General features: G+C 48.7%; 1 protein-coding gene across 1 annotated transcript; it reads left to right on the forward strand.

Moving 5' to 3' along the window:
- The first annotated feature begins 1,657 nt into the window (after window positions 1–1,657).
- On the forward strand, window positions 1,658–2,090 carry LOC115557795 (insulin-like growth factor-binding protein 2-A). Its single transcript, XM_030375895.1, has one exon. The coding sequence runs from the start codon at window positions 1,716–1,718 to the stop codon at window positions 2,088–2,090; it is 375 nt and encodes a 124-aa protein (XP_030231755.1). The 5' UTR covers window positions 1,658–1,715.
- Window positions 2,091–10,602: the final 8,512 nt, after the last annotated feature.

Here is a 10,602-nt window from a genome sequence, read left to right on the forward strand (position 1 = left end):
TTTGTGCCGGCCCATGGTTACAGCGTTATGAGTGACAGCTGCCAAACGACAACTAGGCCAATGCGTTGTGATTGGTCAGGCTCACAGTGAGTCCCATCAGTCAATGAGGTGTGAGGTCACTCCTTCTATTTTCATACTCCTGTACCTCTAGATTGATCGGACACCATTTGGCCTCTTATGACCCCTTTCCCCCAACGCAACCCGGTGCTGGTGCTGGGCTGGTTTAGTGTTGGTTCTACACTCAGGCCCCGTTCACACGAAGCCGAAACGGGCGAAACCGTTACGGTTTCGATCTATCCGGTTTCGAAGTATCTCCGTAAAGACGAAGCCAAGCGAAACCGGGTAGATCTGTAGAAACGCTGTAGTACACATTCCAGGCCCATAAGGGGCGCTGCTTCTGGTACAGAAATCCAGAAGAAATGAAATAAGAAGAAGAGGCGAGCATGCGAATGAAGGCTGCCCTTATGCGCATGCTCGCATGTGATTTCTGAGACTCCGCGGGCTTAAGAGCCATTGGCTAGGAGGTCGAGGGGTGGGGCGATGACGTCATGGTTTGCGGTTTCAGGCGTACACACAAATCCAAAATGAAACCGGGTAGATTTGAAACCACCTCCGAGGGTGGTTTCAGAAGTTTGCGGTTTCGGTCAGCGGATTCGCCGGCTTCGTGTGTACGGCAGGCCGAACCGTAAAAGACCTTTGCGGTTTCGCCATGAAATCGGCTTTGTGTGAACGGGGCCTCAGACTCCCCAGGAACCAGCGTGATGTTCCACATAGGGCTGGAGTAGAGCCACTTCAACACCCTGTTGCCCTAGCAACGCGTCAGGACGTTAAAATGAATGCTAAGTCAACTCGTATAAAGGACACAGTGACTAGCCGTCACGGGTTCTGGTTTGGGGACCGGCGTGGAGCTGGTGATGAGGTGGAACCTGTTCGTCCCGCCCGGAGCCAGGACTATTTGCGTTAAAGAGCCAAGAACCGGTTGGAGGGCGGCACTGGCTCTGAACCAGCAGTGGAGCTGCGGTGGTGGAGAAGGGGTAGCATTGACCCCACTGGGGGCTGCCACACTGACACACACCAAGCCGCTCTGACCGGGGACCCATTTATGAAATGAATAGCGGGGACATTTGTAGTTCACCCAACAAAATATCGGCGGTTATGTTTCCGGAAAGTAAAAAAAAAAGACTGTTTTTAAGGTCCTAGGCCGGGTTGAGATGGGACCTAATGGTTCTTCTGTGATGGGTTTTAAGCTGTGGTTAGCCGGCCTGAAACCAGTGTCTCCCCCAGTAGGGACTGGTTCTATGATGTATCGATGGTCTATTGCTGATGATCGGTCTGCTTGTGGTTTAAAGTCCATGGATAGACCCCAGAACTTCAATGGGGTCTATCCCCAGGCTCATCACAGAATCAGGTCGACCCCAGACTCATCACAGAATGTCTACACATTAATATTCCTGAGCTGGCTACAACCGTTCAGTCGATTCACATCTCTTTTAAATCCTATTATTTATTTATTTTTTTTCTCTTCACACTCGACCGGCGCTAGGACCCCGGGGACCACGGCTTCCCCAGGGTCCTAGCGCCGGTCCGGCTGTCTGTCTGCACATGGGCTCCCCGACTCCCCGCTATCACTACCTGACCCAAGCACTCCACCACCACCAGAAGCACCACCACCACCACCTCCACTGCATTCCATCTCCAGACCGAACCCGTGCAGGATGGCTCCGTATGGGACCTCCTGCGTGCTGCTGCCGCTCTGCCTCGGCGCCTCCCTGGCCGAGATGGTGTTCCGATGCCCGGCGTGCACCGCGGAGCGCCAGGCGCTGTGCCCGCCGCCGACAGACACGTGCACGGAGATCGTGCGGGAGCCGGGATGTGGCCGCTGCCCAGTGTGCGCCCGGCAAGAGGGGGACTTCTGCGGGGTGTACGCGCCGAGGTGCTCCGGCGGTCCGCGATGCTACCCGCAACCCGACTGGGAGCTACCGCTGGAGCAGCCGGTGCAGGGCCAGCGGCTGTGTGGCCCCCAGATGGACCCGGAGTCCCCCACTGGGAGCCCGGACGCCCCCTGGGAGCACGCCAGCAGCGGTCAGTGACTGGACGGCTCCGGTTGTTTCCTCTTCCATCAATGTTTAATGAGAGCCTCTAGGACCGGGAGGTAGGCTACAGCAGGCTCTCTTTAGGGGGACCATGTGTAGGCTCACAGTGAGGTACGCTACAGCGGGCTCTCTTTAGGGGGACTATGGGTGTGTTCGAAACCGCGTACTTGCTTACTACTCCTACTAACTATGACGTCAAATTGAGTAAGCGAGAACTTAGTAAGCGAGTTTAGGTAAGCGAGTAGTATCCGAATGTCTTCTACTTCCGGAAAGATTTTGAGTAAGCATCGCTAGCTTACTAGACGTACTCAACCGCCCCAGAATGCACTGCGTCTATTCAAAAGAACAGTGGAAGCAATGGCGCTAAACGGGGAGCCGCAGCAGCAGTGCTTTTAATAATTGTTTAATAATTGTTTTAACATATCACCGCAAATCCTTAGGTTGAAGGTGTACTGTGACGTTAAATGTGACGTTTATATATTTATTTATAATATTTATTAACGGCGCCCCGGCCGGTAGGTTATTGACGCGTCATTTGATTCACGTCATCTGAGGTGGTTAAGTAAGGACGGTCTTCTGAACGTCGATTACTCAAATGGATTACTCAATCATTATTTAAGGATTCGAGAAGTAAGCCAAATATTTAGTAGGTAGTAAGCAGTAAGCAAGTAGGCGGTTTCGAACACACCCTATGTGTAGGCAAATGGTGAGGTAGGCTACAGCAGGCTCTCTTTAGGGGGACTATGTGTAGGCTCATAGTGAGGTAGGCTACAGCAGGCTCTCTTTAGGAGGACTATGTGTAGGCTCATAGTGAGGTAGGCTACAGCAGGCTCTCTTCAGGGAGACTACGTGTAGGCTCATAGTGAGGTAGGCTACAGCAGGCTCTCTTTAGGGGGACTATGTGTAGGCTCACAGTGAGGTAGGCTACAGCAGGCTCTCTTTAGGGGGACTACGTGTGGGCTCATAGTGAGGTAGGCTACAGCAGGTGGTGGTGGTTAGGGTGGTGGTTAGGGTGGTGGTTAGGGTGTTGGTGGTTAGGGTGGTGTTGGTTAGGGTGGTGGTTAGGGTGGTGGTGGTTAGGGTGGTGGTTAGGGTGGTGGTTAGGGTGGTGGTGGTTAGGGTGGTGGTGGTTAGGCTGGTGGTGGTTAGGGTGGTGGTGGTTAGGGTGGTGGTTAGGGTGGTGGTGGTTAGGCTGGTGGTGGTTAGGCTGGTGGTGGTTAGGCTGGTGGTGGTTAGGGTGGTGGTGGTTAGGGTGGTGGTGGTTAGGGTGGTGGTGGTTAGGGTGGTGGTGGTTAGGGTGGTGGTTAGGGTGGTGGTGCTTAGGGTGGTAGTGGTTAGGGTGGTGGTGGTTAGGGTGGTGGTGGTTAGGGTGGTGGTGGTTAGGGTGGTGGTTAGGGTGGTGGTGGTTAGGGTGGTGGTGGTTAGGGTGGTGTTGGTTAGGTTGGTGGTTAGGGTGGTGGTGGTTAGGGTGGTGGTGGTTAGGGTGGTGGTGGTTAGGCTGGTGGTGGTTAGGGTGGTGGTGGTTAGGGTGGTGGTGGTTAGGGTGGTGGTGCTTAGGGTGGTAGTGGTTAGGGTGGTAGTGGTTAGGGTGGTGGTGGTTAGGGTGGTGGTTAGGGTGGTGGTGGTTAGGGTGGTGGTAAGGGTGGTGGTTAGGGTGGTGGTGTTTAGGGTGGTGGTTATGTAATGTCTGGTTTACAACGAGCAGGCATTCAGACGGGAATGGTTCTTTTTTCAGGGTGTGTGTGTGTGTGTGTGTGTGTGTGTGTGTGTGTGTGTGTGTGTGTGTGTGTGTGTGTGTGTGTGTGTGCCTTGGCCCTAATCTGAATACCTGCCAGCAAAGGGTGTAACATGAGGAAGGAAAAAAGACAAGAAGAATCCAACCCAACGAGATTCTCTTGAAGACTAATTTAAGAACAATGAATAAAGAAAATAAATCACCCTGCTATTATAGAATCACAAGCCAGTACAACATGCTAACCCTTACTGAGTACTCTGTACTGTCAGTACTCTGAGTACTCTTCACTCTGAGTACTCTGTGCTCTGAGTACTCTGCACTCTGAGTACTCTGCAGACTGAGTACTCTGTGCTCAGATTATTCTGTACTCTGAGTATCTTGTACTCTACTCAGTACTTTGCTCTTCTGAAAAGAGAAATCATCCATCAATTGTATAGGCTACATTCTACTGATTCATAAGTTCATACTGAGGCGAATCAAGTGTTCAGTTAAACAAGGTGGTGTTCCTTTAAAGGATGGAGGAGGATTGTACATGGAGGTGTTCAGCAGAAACAGGGCAGAGGAGGCCTTTTTACTTGATGTGCTTCTATTCAAGACAGGGATGGACTGGGACAAAAATTTGGCCTGGGACTTTGGGATGGAGAGGCCTTTTATGAGACCGCGTGAATAGCGTGCGTAGAATTTTGCCACGGTGTAAAATAATAAAAACTAGTCCTTATCTGTGGATATGTGCATTGCAACTGCATGTCAATGTTGGGATGTGCACGTGTTTAGAATATTGTGAAGATCACTGGGAAATATTTTATAAGCAATCTTGTCCATGTAGGCTACAACATATTAGAAATTGCATGTGCCTAGAAAGGTAAATCAAGGCTGAAAATTATCTAAATAGTCTAAGATACAATTATTTTAGCGAAAGAAAATGGTCACACACATACACATTGTCTGCTGGTTACTGCTTCACATAAATCACTAATCAAGCTTTTTTTTAACCAACGTTTGCATTGACCAATTAGAAAAATGTCTCTGTCAGTCTCTGGATATGGTATATATTGAGGGGCTATGCGACATTGAGTGATAGGTCAAGCCGATTAGGAGAAAAATTAGGACACACACACACACACACACACAGACAGACTTTCCTTAATTGATATAGTGGGATTTATATAGTTAGAGAAAACAATAGCAAAGAATCGCTCTCTAATCAATACTTCATTCACTGCCTCTTCCGTGGTCATTACAATATTATGAATAGTTCTCCGACGTCTCTGGTACTTCCATAATTAGTTTAAGTCATTATTGCCAAACATGCTCGCTGCTGCGAGCATGCTGTGTCCTGTTCCCGCCTCACCATTGGTCTCGCTGACAGGAGCATCGCCGTCAACCTTGGCTTTTCCACGGAAAAGGTCGGTTAATTTAGCACATTTGGCTGATAAAACTATTTTTTCCTTTTCAACCTCAACTTCAGAGCGCCACCCAATTATTTTTCCTCTCCACCACCTTTTTTCCTTTTTGACATTTTCGTATTTCTGTGTAAATTCAGTGAGATCAACGAGAAGTAAGTGACCCGGCCGTGTGTCAGGCTGAGCCAATTAGAAATTACAGACCGCGGAGCAGTCCAAGTTGGGAGGGGCCGTTCGGCCGCTCGCTTTGGCCGCTCGCTTTGCCCCCATACACTGTGGGGGTGCTCCCCCCTCTAAATTGACAATCGGCCCCGTTTCACCGTCAGGCAAGAGCTCCGTTTCGCGCTGTAAGCAAATATCCGGCAGCAGGCCACGGCTTACTTAACTTTTTCATCTTTTTTTTTACATCTTTTACAACAAAAAAAATAATATAAATATATAATAATGAAAAAAAAAAATAATAATAATAAAAAAAAATCTAAAAGAATTACGGCCGGCCGTCTGTTCGGGAAATCTCCCGAACCTCCCGATGGCCAATCCGCCACTGATTCAAGACATTATCAGTCTCTTTATTGATAACATGGTGTTTCTACAGGCTGGTTAATCCATTGAGTGTCTCTTGGTTTTTCTCTGTGCTTCTACACATCACAGCTCCCTGTCCAAAGTTCATATTTGAATAAAGTTATTATTCTTGGATCAGCCGCCTTAGCATGTTTGTCTGGGAGGAGTATGAACTGGTCCAACTGGTTGGTTCATCATTTCCTTGACATGAGTCAGACGGTTTGCTGTGGCTCCCTTCATCACAGCAGGAAGACGACTAAGGTACTGTTGTCCTCTCTGATCCGTGATAGATCATATATAACTTTGAATCTCATCAATAGGGTGCTGGTTAGTTTCCTGTAAAACCACATGGTTAAAAACGTAAGTCAATGTATGGATGCATTGCTATTAGTCAAAATTAATATTGAATCATTTTGAAGATTCCTGCTCTGTAGAATACCTGTTAGACTGTGGGCATTGGGGATCGACCCGAGAACCTTCCTGCCTGGAGTCAAGCGTCAGGTTGAGGTTATACTGACTGTTTCCTCTGATTTAGGATTTGTTCTTAATCACAAGTGTCTTGTGGTGACTTTAAAGGTAGTTAGGACAGTATGGACGGTTGTTATATTTGTAGTGCGGTATTATGATTACAATATTTAGGCAGGAATACGGTCATCTTGGTTAGTGAAGGTGTTTAGATCATGCTGTTTAGATTGGCCTAGATAATTCGGCTGTAGTGTAGGCCTCCTCTATATCTGAGAGCATCACTTGTGTGAGAGGGACATGACCTCGAGGGGAATTAACACTGCCGCCACCGCCTCAACACATATGGGTGGGTGCGCCGAGAGGATGGTCGCACTGACAATGGCTCCGCAGGCACTACGCAGCTTTATGTTTATAATTGTTTTTATTGTTAGTTTTTTTGTACGTACTGCACTGTCGCTCATTCAGTATGATCGACTGGCACTTTTGGAAATTCGTTCGTCACTTAAAACAGAGTTTTTCTCAACTTACCGGAGTGCTTGCTGTGACTCCTTTGTCTTACCGCCGGTATGCCTACCAATACGCCGACGGAAGAGAAAGAAGAGAGGCAAGCGAGCCGGCATCCTGTGCAGATCTCGGACGAGATACTGCAACCCACCGCTTCCAAGCATTCTACTAGCGAATGTGCAATCTTTGGACAATATCTCTGGACGAGCTACACGCACGGATCGAATTCCAGCGGGACATTGCAAACTGTTGTGTACTGGCGTTTACCGAGACCTGGCTGGATCCTATGGTGCCTGACTCTGCCGTCACTCCGACCGGCTTCTCCATCTACCGGCAGGACAGGACTTCCGAGTCAGGTAAAAAAAGGGGAGGAGGGGTATGCTTGATGGTTAACTCTCGCTGGGGCTCGGATGTTGCTGCACTTTCAGCACACTGCTCACCAGACCTGGAGCTGTTATCGATTAAAGTTCGCCCCTTCTACCTCCCAAGGGAATTCAGCTCCGTTATTGTCACAGCAGTATACATTCCACCGCAGGCGGACAAAACGTGCGCGTTAGAGGAACTTTACAGAGTAATTAATGGACTTGAGGATGCTCACCCTGAGGCGGTTTCTATTGTTGTTGGAGACTTCAATAGGACCAATATGAAGAAAGTTTTACCGAAGTACTATCAACACATAAACTTTCCTACCCGGGGTGATCAGATTCTTGATCATTGCTACTCACAGATTCGAAAGTGTTACAAACCCCTCCCCCGACCCGCTTTCGGAAAATCGGATCACACCTCCATTATGCTTATCCCTACCTACAGACAGCGCCTAAAACAGGAAAAACCGGTTTCTAGGGCAGTTCAACGCTGGAGTGCTGAAGCCATTAGCACTCTGCAGGACTGCTCTGACACAACAGATTGGCAGACGTTCTTTGTTGCAGCTGATGGGGACATCAATGAATACACAGACTCTGTCTCCTCATACATCTCCAAATGCATTGATGATGTCGTACCTAGGGTCAGTGTTAGGACCTTCCCAAACCAAAAGCCCTGGGTAAATGGTAATGTCCGTGCTAAGCTCAAAGGACGGTCCTCTGCCTTTAACTCTGGTGACCAGGAGGCTTTAGGGAAGTCCAGATGTGACCTGCGGACGGCCATCAGAGATGCAAAGAGAGAATACAGGGACAAGCTGGAGTCCACCTACCTCAGCTCTGACCCCCGACGCCTGTGGGGTGGCCTGCGACACATCACTGGCTATAAAGGGAGGAATAGCAGTGATGATCAGCCTGCCGCCTCTCTCCCTGACGACCTCAACACCTTTTTAACGGAAGGTTTGAGGCAACCAACCCCCTTCCTTCAGCAAGACTGGCCGAGGACCAGGACGACTACACTCTGTCCCTGACCGTGGCTGACGTGAGGCGAGAGCTCCAAAGGGTGAACCCCCGGAAGTCATCGGGGCCCGATGGAGTCCCAGGCCGCGTCCTCAGGGGGTGCGCTGACCAGCTTGCGGAGGTATTCACCTCCATATTCAACTTATCACTGCATCTGTCTGAAGTCCCCACCTGCTTCAGACAGGCCACCATCATCCCCATACCAAAGAAAACATCAGTAACCTGCTTGAATGACTACCGCCCTGTAGCACTGACCTCCACAATTATGAAGTGCTTTGAGCGGCTGGTCAGAACCCACATCTGCTCTACCCTTCCCAACACCCTGGACCCCTTTCAGTTTGCATACCGTCCAAACCGATCAACAGACGATGCCATTGCCCTAGCTACACACGCCACCCTCTCCCACCTGGAAAAGAGCAACACATATGTGAGGATGCTGTTTGTGGACTACAGCTCAGCATTCAACACTATTGTGCCTGCCAAGCTCGTCCCGAAGCTCAGGGGCCTGGGTCTTAAAACACCCCTGTGCAACTGGATCCTGGACTTCCTGACGAGCAGACCCCAGGTGGTGAGAATGGGCAACCACACCTCCTCCTCACTGACCCTGAGTACCGGGGCCCCCCAGGGCTGCGTACTCAGTCCCCTCCTGTACTCCCTGTACACGCATGACTGTGTGGCAACACACAGTTCCAACATCATCCTGAAGTTTGCAGACGACACTACCATCCTGGGTCTCATCTCTATCAACGATGAGACCGCCTATAGAGATGAGGTAAGGGTCTTGGCAGAATGGTGCCAAGACAACAACCTGTCTCTCAACGTCTGCAAAACCAAGGAAATGATCGTGGATTTCAGGAAGCTGCAGAGGGGGGGTCAGGACCCCATACACATCGAGGGAGCTGAAGTGGAGAGAGTCTCCAAGTTCAAATTCCTCGGTGTGTACATCAAGGATGACCTAACCTGGTCCATGCAGGCAGGCTCAGCAGTCAAAACTGCACAGAAGCGGCTATACTTCTTGAGGAGACTCAAGATGTTTGGCATGTCTTCAAAAACTTTAACAAACTTTTACAGATGCACCATTGAGAGCATCCTCTCAGGCTGCATCACTGCCTGGTATGGTAGCTGCTCCGCTGCCGACCGCAAGGCCCTGCAGAGGGTGGTGAAGACAGCGGAGCGTATCACCGGCAGCCATCTCCCCTCCGAGCAAGGCATCTACAACAGTAGATGCCTGAGGAAAGCAAATAAGATTCTAAAGGACAACAGCCACCCAGGCTATGGACTGTTCTCATTGCTGCCGTCTGGTAGACACTACCGGAGCATCCGAACACGGACTACCAGACTCACAAATAGCTTTTTCCCCCTGGCTGTAAGGCTTCTGAATCAGAAACACTGAACCTCTGAACAATTGCCACCTCCACCTACTCCCTGCTCCCCCACTCATACAATTCACTTCATAGATATATTTGCACAATTTTAAAAACTTTTAACTTATGCTTAGCATTTCTTTTTAACTTATTCTCTATTCACACTTAAACTGCTGCTAGCCCTTCTACTGTACTCTGCTACAGAGATATATGTTGTTTTTTAAATTGTTGTATGTTAAATGTTACATTTTATTGTCATATTGTTTTAGAGTTTTATGTTATTTTTGTTATATGTATGACGTCTACTGCGTAGATGAATGATGCTTGCCAAGTCGTAAGAATTTTGCTGTGCTGAAGCAATTTGGTACATGCAACAATAAACACACTTTGACTTTGACTTTGACTTTGAGGTCACTGGTGACGACTGGTCTGTGTTCTTCAGCTCAGCCAATCCCACTGACATCCTCTCACCAGCAGATGGTGCTGTGGTGCACCTTTTCGAGTCTTTCAAAATGGAGCTTGTGTCAAATCATTTGGTTTACTACTACAAAGACGTTTAAATGGTTCACTTACACTTGAAGATAAATGTTCCACTTTAATACAGCTGGAGTTGATTGAATCACAGTCTGCAGCAAAGTAGACCGTTTGGACATCTTAAAGTGTAGGATGTTAAATGTGGCAAAGGCGAAGATTTGTGTGTGTGTGTGTGTGTGTGTGTGTGTGTGTGTGTGTGTGTGGGTGTGTGCGCATTTGCCTTGCATTATCTGAATACCTGCCAGCAAAGGGTGTAACATGAGGAAGGAAAAAAGAAAAAGAATCCAACCCAACGAGATTCTCTTGCTTCATTTAAGAGAAATGGATAAAGAAAATCCCCTGCTATTATAGAATCAAACCCCAGTAAAACATGCTAACCGTTACTGAGTACTCTGCACTATGAGCAGTGGTGTAGTCTACGTGATACGCAGGTATACGCCGTATACCCACTAGGAACGCACCAGAATTTGCGTATACCCACTTAAAAATGTGCACGGATACGTATCAATCGTCTTGTGACAGATCTTTCACTTCTGTGTTTATTTTTCGGAAATATCGGTTGGG

Source organism: Gadus morhua, chromosome 13 (assembly GCF_902167405.1).
Source record: "Gadus morhua chromosome 13, gadMor3.0, whole genome shotgun sequence".
Lineage (NCBI taxonomy): Eukaryota > Metazoa > Chordata > Actinopteri > Gadiformes > Gadidae > Gadus > Gadus morhua.

Coding starts and splice junctions, on each gene's coding strand:
- LOC115557795 (XM_030375895.1), top strand. CDS start 1,716: ATGGCTCCGTATGGGACCTCCTGCGTGCTGCTGCCGCTCTGCCTCGGC.